Genomic DNA, 15735 nt, shown 5'->3' on the forward strand with positions numbered 1-15735 from the left:
CAATAGAAATAAGCGAGTTTATGTATTTGCACTTTCGAGAGCTGAAGAGTGAAAAAAACGATCCGGAATAACCCGCAGTTCTAACCTGCAAAATCATGGACGGTAAAAATGTCGATTTAGCGCAATCTTTCTAAAGTCAATTAAGAGTTAGCCGTCTTCGTTGCTAAAAAACACAGATACATTAAACTCGCGCTATTAATTATTGTCGGGTGCACTGACAAAGATCGTTTATGAAGTATGTCCGTTTTTTCACAATTATTATATTATCGTTTTTAAAGAAATTTCGATGTTTTTACTTTAGTTTCAATATTGCCACGTGTACATTTTGAATACGTTCAGTGCACTATAACCATAGTTGCAACCATAGCAAAATTATTTTATTGTCATCACCGATAACTTCAACAAAAACTTTGAAATCTCGTCGTTTTCCATAGGAATAGAGTTCTTACTATTTTTACATTTTGTTTGTTTGTGGTAATCTGTGACCTCTTACGCATGCGTACGATCACAGGATTTTCGTTTTTTTTTGCATACCATCAGCACAACAACAACAACAACAACGTCAACTTCTTATAATTTACACAAGTTGCATATTATAATTTTTTTTCTGTTCTTCGTTTTACCTCTTTTTAGTTCGTAAGATGTTTGTGACTTTCAGTGAACTCCGACCCGACGACTATCAGTTCCACAACTCGCTTCTTTTCCGGAGCTAAAAATAAAAGAGAAGCGTAATTTAAAAGTTAAAATAACCTCTCTCCTTTTAATTATTTCTTCATGATAATTGCATGGCGTAATGTTTTTTATAGAAACACGCCGTTTTTGCCAGCAGTTGCAAATTTAAGCTAGAGAAAAATAGTTCAAAATTTGCCACTACTGGCAAAAATTGGGGCGTTTCCGTAGAAAATATTACGTAATGAATGTCATGGATAAGCGAACTCATGTTTGTCATATTTTATGCAACGAAGACAGTTGATTTTGATTTGTGTACAAATTGTGACCGACTGAAGAGGACGGTATATCACAGTGCTGCAACCAGGTTTTGTAACTATGGACGGAATTTGTTAAAAAATCTTTGGTTTAGTGAGTCCTTTGAACAAAATCATTAGCGAGTTTATGTATGTGTGTTTTTCAGCGACGGAGACGGTAAGGTTCTAATTTGAGTAGATCCTGACCAGCTGAGGACGACGGTAAATCAGCATTTTTACCGTCCTCGATTTTGCGGGGCGGAATTGCGGGTTTTTCCAAATCGCTTCAGTCACTCTATTGTCCTCAAAAGTGCAAATACATAAACTCGGTATTACTGCCGGAAGGACGGAAATAGTGTATTTGTATCTCAGCTGGACGGATTTCCGTCTACAGACGGAAAAGTTGCAACACTGAATCAACACTTTTAAGATCATCGTCCTCGATTTTGCGGGTCAAAACTACGGGTTGTTCCAGATCATTTCTATCACACTACGGTCTTTAAAATGACACATAAACTCACTATCAATCGAAAAACAGTCGGCAGTAAATGTGATTAATATTGAGGGGCTTTTGATCAGAATTTCAAAAGGGAGAAAAATAAGAACACGTTAGTCTCTCAAAGAGTTGGATGGTTCTTAAGAAAAAACGTATACGTAAGAAAGTAAGCTCTGTATGGACCTGTATACTTCTTTTACTCCTTAATAGAACAGTATGAACGATCAAAAATTGAAGGATTAAAAAACCATTGCATCGCAGTAGGACAGTTTGGTTTCAAAATTTGCGTAAGCCATCTATTTGAGTGCAATATTTTTAAGTATTACAGCTTTTTAATACTAAATAAATGTATTTTCGTTTAGGATGTGGACCCTTACTGAGGCGAGTGCGTCATTACTTTTTAAGACATGCATAGACTTTCAAGGGCAAATACTCTACCCTTCAATTTCAGCCCCCCTGAAAAATTGACTTTTTTTTCATCCCAATTTGAATTTTAATAGGACTCTTTATCCCTACTAAGGAAAAAAGTTCACCCGGGGCTGCGAGACAGGCTAATTCGAAAACACTATCTGTTTTGAATAGCGGGTAAGATTCCACACCCATTGGACAATTTTAAATTCTTCATTTCATCTCCTACACGTTTTTTTATAAGAACATCCACAATTTTTGAAGCCTTCAGATGTTCTTAGCTTTTTCGGTTTTAAGCTTAAAAGTGTTCTTAACATGTTCTTATATTCACCATTTTTTGAGTATTTTTGTCTATTTTTCTAAGAAATCAAGTGTTTTTGAGCCCACAAAGTCTTAAAAAGTTCTTAACTTGTTCTCAAGATTTTGGCTACCGAAGCTTTATGTTCTTATATAGTTTGTTCTTATAAAAAAAAACGTGTATAAACAATATAATTTGAGAGCACTATCTGTTTTGAGCAGCAGGTAAGTTTCCACACCCATTAGACACTTCGATATTCTTCATTTCATCTCCTATCCCTTAAAAGATTCTCACTGTCACACCACCAAAAAATATCTCAACAGTATTATAAAAATATCCGGCATTATACTAAAAGCATTTTAGAAGAGGATGCAAATAAAGTAGAATGAGAAAATAACACTTTCTTATTCATTTTCTCTTACGTAAGTTAAAAATCATCAAAGTGTTTTTAACCCTAAAAAAACCTTTAAACTATTTACATTTTCAGATTATTTTTAAGTTTAAATTTTCCTTTTAACTGATTATATAACCCAAACTCTAAGTTTGCGAGCCAACAGCTTTCCCAGACGGCACACAACGTCAAAACAACGTCCGTGTGACAGTCTTAACGTCCAAATAACGTTATCTGAACGTTAAAACAACGTTGTGTGCCAGCTGGGTTTGAATAAATAATTGCTGAATTTCATACCCTACCCTTTGTCAGGTGGATTTCGGCACAGTTCGTATAAAATACGAGATGTAATCAAAAACATGAGTATAATGAGACACCCCTGCCTCACAGCCCCGGTTGAACTTTTTCCTCAGTGGGAATAAAAATCCCTATTGAAATCACCCCAATAATTTGAGAATATCCATGATGAAATGGAAAAACATCATTCTTACAAAAAAAGATGTATCAATACTTACTGCAGAAGCCACAAGTAACGGGACATTTTTCTTTCATGATCGCCATATTCTTCACTGTGTTACACTGGTCAATAAATTTGCCGCAAAATTTATAATGATCTCGACAAGCTAAAATGAAAATGATAATTAATTTTAAATTGCATTTGATGGAAATGCTTATGTAGAAATTTAGTCTGAATCGTAGACCTCTATAGATATACTTCCTATAAGAAATTTTTTTCGCTAGAGGATGAGCAGATAGAAATTCTCCTCAATTCATATACAAACACTCTATTTTACAAGAACCAGTAATATCAAGCGAGGCTGTTCTTATATTTCTTAATCAATATAAATTCTATGCTATGCTTATAACATAAAGAGTGTTTTACCTTTAAGGTTTAAAACAAGATCTCAGAGGCAATTACACTATATATGATTAGAAATTTCTCAAATTTCTCAAGTTTTTTCGTCTTGTTTCAGTAACTTTCAACCAAACTCATGTTCTTATGAATTAATTTCTCTTATAAGAGAAACCTCTAATGAAAAAGAATGAAGCCTTACATGGACACTGTTTAGGAGATTTTGGGTTTCGTCTGAAGCTGAGGTCCCAACAACAACCATATGGACTCTTTTTCTTATCATCACACTCTCCACGTAATTTTGATGCTGCTGCTTTACCCTCTGGTGAAAACGAAAAGAAAGAGACATGTAAGTTATCATATTTTAAAATCACGGTTTTATCTTTTTATTTAAGAACTAGTAAATTTTGGCAGAGGCTTCGTTATTCTTAATTATTTTTTGTTTTAAGGCTAAAATGTTCTTACGACGTTCTTAATACGCTTAGTTTCTTCATTACAAAATTAAAATGGGTTTAAAACCAGTTAAAAGTAGTACTTTCTAAGTTATTTCTGAAATCTGAAGCTTATAGGATTGTTCTTAATTTGTTCTTAGGTTTGGGAAAATTTTAAGCCTCGCGCTCTTATGAAATTATTCTTATAAAAAAGCGTGTAAACGATTGTAACTTATATATATAGTTAAATCATTTCTCGTATATCCTTTTGCAAGTCCAAAAATGCCAGACCTGGGCGGCTATATGCATATGATGATCATCAAATAAATCTTTTGCATGCAGCTTCCAGCATTGATAAGCATATTCATGATATTCATGACGTAATGTTTTATAAGGATGAGATATGGGTTTACAACTAGTTTAGAATCAAAATTAGTGGCCTTGCCTTTTTTGGGTGCCTCCGCATAAAATATTACATCATAAATATCACGATTGGAAATCAATAGATAGAAAAAATACGTACTGTCACAATGTCCGCATGTTCTTTTACAATATTTTCTCATTTGGAAATCGTAAATCTTTTTCTCGCAGAAGCCGGCTTCTTTCCATGCTTTGCACATTCCATGTTCGCTTTCTACCTTGGCATCTTCACATGGCTCTAAAAATTGAAAAATATATAAATCAATACATAAGTCATCATTAAAAGAATTTCGCAATCGTGAAGATGTTGAATTAATTCAAACCAAATTCTTATTACCTAGGATAGGTTTCGAGCGCTAGTTTCGAGTATGAATAAATTTCCCACGAGGATAACGCTAAAAAGACCCGGTCTTTAGAAGGTGAGTAATAAAAGATCAGTTGCTCGAGTTAAAGAGACATTCGAGTTTCGAGTTCAAATATTCCATTACAGCTGACAGTCTCGAATTTTATTTTCAAGGGAAATCGGATTTTGATCGAACAGTGGAGTATATCAAATGGCAAAGCGTCGTTTATGAGAGTATCTTATTTACGATGACTTTCAATATTATCGAATAATGGAGCATATTGAATAGTGGAACGTTTAATGACCACTGTATATGAAAATTCAAAAAAGACATACCATCGCCTTCACAATATCCATACTTCGTGACCGTGACATTGTTATCCTCACGACAAGCGTGATGCTGCATATGACAAAAGTCTTTATACGTTTTGCCGTCACTACCACAAACTCGCCCCAGTTTCCTGTATTCTTCTTTATTGACGCAATATCTCGGACATATACATTGTGCGTTACGATCACCGTCCAATACGCAGATTTCGTTGAATTTGCATTTAGCTTTTGAACATTTTGGTGCAGCATCTATTAGAAAGTAACCCAATGGAAATTATTATAAATTTATGATATTCATATGGAAGTTTATCGTGGCTTCGATCACGAGATTTACGTTTGGCTACGTCTGTAACATGGGAATTCGCACCTTGTAAGGAAATTGCACTTGATAATTATGGATAATCAGAAGGTCTTAGTACAAATAGTGGAGAAAGCATTCTCCAAATTGCCCGATGATGGAAGAATAGTATCTCTCGATAAATATCCCAAATTTCATTTTGAGAGCATTTTACTGTCATGCGTTTCCCCAATAGTTTCATTGTTTAAATTCAAAATAAGTGACAAACACACCGGGTGTTTTTGGGTATAAAACATTACATCATAGATAGCTAGAGTCAACTTTTTTTACGTGGATAGCCCAGTAATCTATGACTTTTAGGCATAGTCTTTCGATTATTTTCACAGGGTCCTCGGCCAGTCAGCTCGACCATCTTTGAGCTGAACGGAACACTAGAAGGAGCGGGGATTCGAGCCGCGATCCCCTGGTATTTAACACTGACACCCTTGACCACTTGGCCATTGCTCCTTAAATATGATTATCAGAAATTAATTACTTACCGCATAATTTACACGTCCTTGGGCATCGTTCAGCCATGATATTAGCATGCGTTTGACAAGCACCATTATCTCTCAAAAATTCACAATGATTGACTAAGTCTTTATCTTTACAATCATCAACACTTTTCTCTAAACCCCATGCTGAAAAAAAATGGATGGATGAATTAAATATGATTGGTCGAAATTGCAAACTTGTTTCCAGTGCCTCAGCTTGCATTTTTTAATGAATCTAAATAGCGCCCAAGTTGATTACATCACGTCCAAATTTAAATAGAATTAGGGAGCGTATCGAAAAGTAGAGCGTCGTTTATGAGAATTTCTTGTTGGCAGTGCTTTTCAATATTATCAAATAATGCAGCGTACTGAGAAGTAGAACGTCGAATTAGAGAGCATCACATAGGGGTTTTGAATCAGTAGGACTACTTACTGCATAGGTTACATGTCTTCGGGCAAGCTTTCGCCAAATGTTCAAAATATGCTTTTACTTTACATAGTCCCATTTTGTTCCAAAAATTACAGTTCGCGTATGATTGTTCATCTCGACAAAATCCTGAAAATGAAAAAAAGCGTTTATCAAATTATCACAGGGATTTATTAAATCTATTAAATGTGTCCAGTTTTAGTTTTCTCAAGTTGTTGAAGGGACACAAAATCTTGTAAGCTGCTGACATACACTTGCAGATTCGTGCTCCTATACTACCTGCAGTCTTGTAGAGCTCTGCGATTCAGACTATAAGTGTACGTAAAAAAAGGCATTTTTGAGTACCACTTTTTTGGTCTTTGGTAAGAGCTAGCTGGGAGTCGTAACCACAACCTTAAACACCGTAGCATGATGCTTTACCCTTATGCTTCCGTAGTCGTTATCGTTGTAGTCATTTTTTGGGAGAATTCAGATGCTATAAAAACGTATATGAAAGAGTTTTTGAACGGAAAGCAAATTTTCAAAACAGAAATTTTAGTATCCACCTTTACAGACAAGATTTTCAGTTTGTTGCCTTAATATTAAAGAGTGTCTAGCGGAGCTGCTGACAAATGCGCCACAAGTTGTCTTTCTGTGGTCAAAGAGGAGAACATAGAAAAAAATTAGTATAAAAAAAACATTTTTGGAAATAGCGACGGAAAAAAACCGTCCTGAAATTCCCCTATCTAAGAAACCTAAAACCAAAACATTTCATTTTTCTACATTGTTAATTTTGTATAGTTGATTGCATTATAAAAACTTACGGAAAGAATCTTGTGAATTTTGGAAGTAAAGAAAAAAGCTTGGATTTCAAAGAATTTGCTTTTGTTTTGGGAAAATATTTTACTGACCGACAAGCTGTGAGACGCTAGCGTATGACTTTTAATTATAAAGAGATCAACAAAATGACATTTTTGTATCTTTTCTTTTCATATTTAATTTGTCCGAACTTGTTGCGCACCTCATATAGACTTTTAGCAGTCATTAGGAACGTTCGCCTACACATAGTATGTTGTAGAGTATCTTTATACTATTGGCGGCTTTAAGGATTTTATTTTTACATAAGTGTTCCCGTTTCCTATCAGACACATATTTCATACAAGGACGGTGTCTTCCTATTGTTATATTTATTGTGCTGAATAAACAAAAAGTTGTTTTTCTTGCTCCACATCTGTGTCGATCCAGTGAAAATACTTTTGAATTAAAATTGATGAGTAAGCAAAGATATCACTCTTATTTCAAAAACAAAACCTTTAAATTCTACTCTTACAAAAACATCAAAATTTGACTTAGGCCATGGCACGAAATTTTCCAGCGTAACTTTTTGATAATTTCTTATGATTGATTAGGGTTGGTTTACATGATATCGTGATAAGAGACCGATAGAGACCTGCGAATAACCCATAGAAACGAAACAGATGGCAGGTCACGATATCAAAATGATAAATAGCCTATGATTGATGACGTTGTGAAAATTGGGTTGAATAAAAAATCTCTAGCGGCAGACAGAGCATTGGCTATAGATTTTTTTCATTTCATAAGAGTCAAGTCCTCTTTAATAAAATGTAGACAAGTTCGAGCAGTTATTGATACATAAAAACATCAAAATTAAACTTTTCTATACACATATGTTTGTTCCGGTTTTGACCGCGGCGTCAACGAGCCACGATGTTAATTTTTTTATCAATTTTCGTTTGGGTTACGTAAAATATAATTTAACTCATAAATCAGCATTTTTCAGCTTTTACATTTAATCTGTGTTCGTGATATTTTGAATTTCTGCAATCAAGCTTTAATTTATCGTCAAGCATATGGTGTAGTGTTAGGAAGAAGAAAAGTGCGAGTCCCTCACGTGTTCTGCAGTCCTGGATGTAAACCGTCGAATATATATGGGATATAACCTTCAAATCAAAGGTTAAGGAACCCAAAAATCAAAGCGAAGGTCATTGTCCAACAATTTTGAGTAATATTCAACAACACTGATTGAATACAGGGAATATTACCATAAGTGACCCGGCAAGCCTCGTCACCACAATACGGTTTTTACTGACCCCGTATATTCCGTATCCCACCTCGAGAAGACCGTGTAACTAATAATATTTAACAACACTGATTGAATACAGGGGTTCATTAATCATTACTTTAAATCACATAACTCTGAACCGGGGGGGGGGTACTGAATTGGACTTGGACTTGGGAAGCACCTATTTTCTAAGTAACCCCCTTCTCGGCCTTCCCGGGGTCTGAAAACTTTACGAAAATGGGAATCAGTACACGGTCGCGTTATACTATCAATAACTGATTGTAGAAACGGGACTCAGAAACATATTGTTTCCCTTCAAAATTCTTTCATACATGTATACATTTTTAGGTTGATCTGTTGATAACGAAAATATTGAAAATATCAGAGTTGTTTTCAATAAAAATCTTCTTACTTCCCTCCCATTTTTTGTGGTCACTACAAGCTTTTTTTATAAGAATGTATGCTGAAATAGGTAAAAAAATTAAGGATATGCTAAGAATATTACCACTAGGGACTTTGTCAACTGAACCTAAATAATGTGCCAACTATCCCCATCAACGCTTAAAGGTTTCACAAAAATGCCAAATTTATTTGCTTGAGGTGTGTATTTTACATGTTAAATTTAGGTTGAATTCAGATTCTAACCAAAGAATGCCACAAGAATATTCTAGGATGACTTTCCCCAAAAAGTTAAGAATATCCATGATGAAATGGAAAAACACCATTCTTACAAAAAAGCGTGTATTCTCATTTATGAAGGAAATTAAACGACCCTTACCCCACAAGTTAACGTGTAGTTACGACGAGTAAACTTTTCAAAACTCTTAAAAGCGGATATTTTTAATTCAAGATATTTTAATTTAAGCTCTATATGATGACCAAGTTTCCTTCCTATTTAGTTATGACTGAAATCTCTTTTCCTCTTTGACATTGAACACGATATGTTGAAACCAGTAATATTAGAGAGGACCTGAACTTGCTTCTTGAGAAAATCAATACTCTGCAATCAGTCAGGAAAATGGTAGCAGAAAACTCTTTCTAATGATCCCCTTCCCCCAAATATCAATGTTGGAGAGTTCTGAGCTGGTACAGGGGGCATGGGCCAGTCTACAACATTGATTTAAGGGGGGGAGGGGTTCAGAAATATGAAAAGAGATAACTTTTGACTTCACTGCCATATTAACTTACAGATTGTAGGTACAGTTTAAGATGCCCTTGGAATCTTCTAGATATAAAATATTAATTAACGGTTTTAATTGTTAAGAAATGGGGCTGTCCGGCTTTGAATTAATTTTTATAAGATCCTATTCAAACTAGTAATCACCAATTTTAATCATCTCATAATTATGCAAAGAAAAGTTTATGATATATGCTAAGCAACAAATTAATAAAAACCCCTCAGGGTTGATATCAAAAAGAAATATTTTCTTTCTGACAACCATGACCAGATCACTTCATCATGACATTTTTTTCAAAATCATACAACTGGGTAGGCCATTACAGTGTACTGTTAAAACACAGCATGCAAACCATGATAGGTCATTTTAACCATGTACAAATAAACGTTTTCTTTTATGAACAAAATATATAAAAAAACATAAGGCTTCGATGGCCAAAAAATAAGAACAATTAAAGAACAATGCTAAGGCTAGAATTACTCAGCTGCGAGTTATTTAGGGCGTCAAAGTAGTAAAAATTGGGTATTAAGCCTAAAATACCTCAATTCAACCCTATAAATAAGAACAGTCGAGCCTCATCAAAAAAATACTGGTTCTTATAAAAGAAGAATATACTTCAATACTATTATTATAGTAAAAGTAAAGTTCGATTTCCGTTGATTTATCTTAAAAAACCTCTATATTTTTCAAATACATGTTTGATCCGTTTATTCTAGTGTCCCGCGAATTCAGGGACATACAATAATTGTTGATCGTCTTTTGTATAGTTATAGCCAGGAAGTCTGCAAACTTCCTTATTTAAATATCTATTTTTCTTTATTTTAGGTCATCTAGGTTTTCAAATTTAGTAACTCTGATTTATTGTCTAAAGACATGACACTTGAGGTACCACGAGAAATGAAATTGCTGTTTTCTTGATAGTCATCTGGCGTCGCAACCACCGAAACGGGATAAGCTGTCTTTGGATATTAATGGTCGAAAACTTTGGATTTTAAGCCCAAAAACGAAAGATGACCACTTAAAATCAGCACAAAATTTGCAATAATTCCGAGGTCATACACAACAGCAGAAACTAGCACGCCAATTTTAAGGTTTACGTTTATACTTCTGGCACGAAATTTAGTTTGCATTTGACTGTAATACTTAGGATTAAGTTTGGAAAATGATCAACTTGAATTTGGTTTTAAAAGGTTGATTCTGCACCAGATCCGCAGCCTCATAAATCTTAAGTTTCATTCCGGTCTAATAACGTTTGAAAATTGAAGAGATAGACAGAAAAAAGGGGTTGGGACATTCAAAACTAGACATATAAAGGTTTTATTTTACAGCATTACAATAGATAACAGGTATTTTAAAAGTATTAAATCTTATAATGAGAAGATTATCCCTGTATTTCAATATGTTTGTTATGTCTGGCAAGAAATATTGCAGATGCAAAGAAAAGAACTTTTAATGTAAATGGTGATAATTAAAAAAAAGATGGAGTTGTTGTTTTTATATTGAAGCACTGGTTCTCCTCCCCCTTAAAGAATAGGGAAAAACTCATTTAAAATAAATTCAGAATTGAATTCATCATCTAGCGATTGGGTTAAAGACATTCCGTGATGAACTGAGACCAAACTTATCGGAAAGCCCATCTTCACAGGAACTCCAAAACCTCAATTTATGTTTAACGACCGTTTCTACTTTTTGACCACCGTCTTTAGGTATCGAGTCAGACATTCAAGACCCTTAAGGAAACTAATTTTCGTGTTGCAAGTGTACTAAATTGGCCCATTTTGCAGAACCAATTTTCGCGGTGCCAAAGGCACTAAATTGGCACATTATGCGGAACTAATTTTTGCGGTTGACTAACCACTTTTTGCCGAAATTCTTTCATATTTCTAGAGGTTTTTGAAGATTTTTAGTAAAAATATTGCATTTGGCGGAACTGATTTTCGCGGTAAACACCTAAAAACGTGAAAATTAGTTCCTGCAAAAATAAGTTATCTTAACCCTTTCCGTGCCGATGTCGTATATATACGACATGCAAATTTTCACTCTACTTGCCAATGTCGGATATATCCGACATCAAATTTTTTTACCTATTTGCCGAGGCCTTTAAAAAAGAGTGAGCGCTATTGCCGAGAAATCAGCTTTTAGGAAAATGGTTTTCTTATTTGCCAATGTCGTATATATCCGACATAAAAAAATCCATAGTAGTAGTGAAAGTATATATTAAGTGCTCAAAAGATTTATTTCAGGTTTATTTTAGTCTATCATAAAATATATATAAAACAAATGTCAAATACAAATGTCAAACATTGGCAAATAGGAATAAAATATCCTTGTCGTATATATACGACATGCGGCAACACGAGTTAAAATTTGCATGTCGTATATATACGACATCGGCAAATCAGGTTACTAAAAAAAATTACCCCTCGGCAAATGGATTGGGGTACAAAAATAAGGTAACGGCACGCAAAGGGTTAAAGATAACGCACATTGAAATAAACAAAAAAAAGAGTAGTTCGGTAACTTACTTAAATCTGTATTTTGAAGAGCTTCTCCATAATGAGTGAATAATAATACCACAATAATTATAAACATATTACAAGCCATTTTCAAATGTCTGATGAGTAGGGTATGTGATAATATGAATTTAATTCGAATGACAATTTCAAAAACAGAGCCTGCCTGTTAAATGATATCTTTAATTTTTCACTGCAAAATAATTATTGTCATTGGTATCAAATCATGAAACTAGTGTAAATCTGAAATAAACGTTTGACTAAAACACTCCTGTCGCAGCTATACAATATTATTTAGCCTCCCAGTCAGCACAACATTGTTTCAACGATCATCTAATAACGTCACTTTAACGTCGTATTAACGTCAACCTAACGTGTCTTTAACGTTCATATAACATTCTACGAGGATCGTTAAAACAACGTTGTGAGCTAGCTGGGTTGGGTTAGAACCTAAAAGAAAAATATTCCCAAAATTAAAGAATTAATATAACGATAAAAAGTTTTTCTCTGTTCCTACAACCGTTAACGACGACCTTTCTATCTCTGAGCAAAAAAAGTTTTATTCAACGATTTGACCAGCCAACATTACTGTACACAAAAGCAGGACGACACAAGAATACGTATGTCTGGTAATGTAAATCCCATCATACAAAAGAAATGTACTTTGTAACTTGAGATGATATTTCCGTAAGATAACTACTAAACTACTTTATCCCAAAATATTCCTATTATGTTCTTAACACATGCCAAGGCCCAACTAACCAACTCCAAAAGGACTCCTCTTTTAAATAAACACAGAGAGATTGACTTATGAAATTGTAAGAATCGGCCCTCCACTCATCAAAATCCTTTCTTAGGTAAATAGAAAATGTCAAACTGTCAATTTAACTGCATTCTTGTCAAAAAATTGGGACCAAAAACTCTCAATGGCTTGTCAATTGTCAGAATTAACTTTACCATATACTTTTCCAACCACTTTTATTCACCTTTACAACTTTCTGAGATATTGTCATCTAATTGCAAATCAAAATTGCAAACATTCCAATCTGATTCAAACACCAAAGCTACAAGCTAATTCAAACCACAAGCATACCAAACATGCCAACCAGGCCAAACCACAACCAAAATAGAACGAATGTTCCTTGATTAACAATGTTAATCAGTGTAACCACAAATGCCAAAAATGAGAAGTTTTCTATTTCACCAATGGCCCGATGTAATTGAAAATCGTTATGAATTGAATTTAAATTGATGCCAGTTTCAAACGAAGTCTATTTATAATTCAGTGGATATAGTCTGTTAGTAATTGGGAATGATCCCTGGTCAAAATTTTTGATAAGATCTTGTAAGTACTTCCAAGATCTTAGTAAGATTTTGGCAAGATTCTTGGAAGATTTATTAAGATCTTGGCAAGAATTTTGACCAGGGATGCCTGAAATCAAAGAATGGTTCACGAGTTCGAAAAGGAGATTCGACATTTACTAAACATCAAATATGCTGACAAAATGCTCCATTCTACAAAAAGCAGTTGGATTATTTCTACCAGAGCAGTGCCAAAGATCTATAAAAGATATAAAAACTGCTTAAAAGTTCCGAAAAAGAAAGTTCTTAAACCCTATCAAGAACCCATATCAATTAGATGCAACCTAAACCTACTACAGCACAAATAAAGTATTCTATCAATCTACAAAATTACAAAAAATGTAAAATTGACGCATCCAACATGACTACCGTTTCATTAAAATCTTACAAATAAAAAGAGAGCAGCCTTCTGGCTAGGAATAACCAGAGTCAACTTTAAACGATGACAGATCTAATCAAGTAAATTATGAAGCTATCAATCACAACAAAAATCACGCAAATAGAGAGAAACAAGTAAATGATGATCCTTTAAAACAAAAAACAAAAACGCTCAACACAACAAAAAAGGTCTAGACACGAAGTTCTATATTATCTTAACACACAGCTTGAGAAAACTTAAAAAGGATCTGGGAACTAAGTTATCATTACATTCCTATGACATGGGAATAGGGAAAGCATGTAGTGCCACTTTAAAAAGTTCGACTGTGCATCTTAAAATTTCATGCTATTTTTAAGTCTTTAATGAAAAAATATCAGAAATGCCATTAACGCTACTGAGCAGTCGCAGAACAAAATTATCTTTATTACACTTTGTTGGATAAGAATCAATCAACTCTTAGCTGAGACTCTCTTAAAAAGCAGTTCTTTAGATTATTATGTAATAAAAATGTACAGTCAGCACTCTCTAATTAGAACCTTTCTGTTATACTTGTTATTCGAAGTAAAGAAATTGGTCCCTCCCAGGTAGAAAGTTGTCTAAATCACCCTCTGTACTTCGAATCTTTCTCTACTTCAAAGAAAATACTTGGATCCTTGCAGATCGAATTAGAGAGAGTCAATTGTGGCTTAAAGGTACCGCAGCTGTTTAAGGTGTGTTAGCAGAATTGTCGAAAGAATTTTGGATAGTGTCATTCATGAGAAGCTAACAGCAGGGTCACGCATGCAAACAATTTTAACATGCAAACCAACGTCACAATTTAAATCAAGCATCACTGTTAAAAGTCATAATTATGTAACATGTTGAAATAAACGAAACACACATATCAAATCCCATACGTATTTTTTATGGATGGGAGTTTCAATTATTTTGTTTTCAATTCAGAAAATTCAGCGGGGATGGGAAAAATAGCATGATATTTTGCAGTGAGGATTGGTTTATTTCATTATTTTCAGTAAGGACAAAATTTGGAGTATAATTTTCCACTGGGGACGATATTTTGGCTAATCTTTCCAGTGGGAAGCGTTTCCAATGAGTCTGTGAGAAGGGGGTGTATAAATGGGATATCTTTTTGAAGAATCTCCACAGAAAAAAGGGGGCGAAATCAATCTGTACTTTCCTGGTTGAATGTAAAAGAAGCCTGCCAAATCTTTGAACTGAGTTTGTTCTTTGACAAGCTTGTGGAAAAATCAAAGTAAATTTGTTATTTGTCATTTTTTCTCGTTAATGGACCATATTGAGACACGATAAACCTTTCATAAATAGCGGCGGGTTTATTGAAAAACATGATTTTTAAATCATTTTCATCATTTAGAAAAAAAAACAATCGCAGAACACAAACAACTTAAACATATCATAAACATTGTTTCATTATCTCAGCATAGGCTGGAGATTATCACAATCATTACAGACGCTTACAGGTGAATTAACACAACAATTAACAAGCTATCGACAAATAATTTAACCCTCTTTTTCTTGTGATGTTTAAAATTCCAAACATAGTCTTTTTTTCCAAAAATACCTTTTTGATATGAGTCAACTCTTTGGAATTTATAGTCAGTAGGTAGAAGCGTTTTTTACAGGAATTTGATGAATTTTGTGACACCGGCATTGCACAAATGTTTGACAGTTAATGTATTGGCAGTGAAGTCAAAAGTTATCTCTTTTCATAGTTCTGAACCCCTCCCCCCCTTAAATCAATGTTATAGACTGACCCATGCCCCCTGAAACATTGATATCTGGGGGGAGGGGATCATTAGAAAGAGTTTTCTGCCACTATTTTCCTGACTGATTGTAGTTATTTTAAGATCACGTTTGTTCTTTATTATTCTTCATACCGTATCAACTGGACAACCCTGTCTCGCAGCCCCGGTGGAACTTTTCCTTTGGTGGGGATAGAAATTCATATTGAAATGCTGATGGGGATAGAAATTCTATTGTTCCAATATCCATTTGAGATAATATTGAAGTTCAATTCTTTAACATTGAAT

At 34.2% G+C, this 15735-nt stretch overlaps 1 protein-coding gene across 1 annotated transcript; it reads right to left on the minus strand.

Annotated features, from left to right (window-relative positions):
* Positions 1 to 528: 528 nt before the first annotated feature.
* On the minus strand, positions 529 to 6321 carry LOC136819700 (uncharacterized protein ZK643.6-like). The gene is made up of 7 exons (XM_067075941.1): positions 6200 to 6321; positions 5773 to 5913; positions 4942 to 5184; positions 4366 to 4500; positions 3614 to 3733; positions 3074 to 3181; positions 529 to 709 (listed from the first exon to the last, which is right to left on the minus strand). The coding sequence occupies exons 1-7, from the start codon at positions 6270 to 6272 to the stop codon at positions 630 to 632; spliced, it is 900 nt and encodes a 299-aa protein (XP_066932042.1). The 5' UTR covers positions 6273 to 6321; the 3' UTR covers positions 529 to 629.
* Positions 6322 to 15735: the final 9414 nt, after the last annotated feature.

This window comes from Clytia hemisphaerica, unplaced genomic scaffold (genome assembly GCF_902728285.1).
Source record: "Clytia hemisphaerica strain Z4C2 unplaced genomic scaffold, Clytia hemisphaerica genome assembly, whole genome shotgun sequence".
Taxonomy (NCBI): domain Eukaryota; kingdom Metazoa; phylum Cnidaria; class Hydrozoa; order Leptothecata; family Clytiidae; genus Clytia; species Clytia hemisphaerica.

Excerpts from the sequence above, each read along its gene's own strand:
- LOC136819700 (XM_067075941.1), bottom strand. The coding sequence starts at position 6,272 with ATGGGACTATGTAAAGTAAAAGCATATTTTGAACATTTGGCGAAAGCT. Across the intron at positions 4,501-4,941 it reads TGGATATTGTGAAGGCGATG|AGCCATGTGAAGATGCCAAG; the intron begins GTATGTCTTTTT and ends TTCAATTTTTAG. Across the intron at positions 3,734-4,365 it reads AACATGCGGACATTGTGACA|AGGGTAAAGCAGCAGCATCA; the intron begins GTACGTATTTTT and ends CGTTTTCACCAG.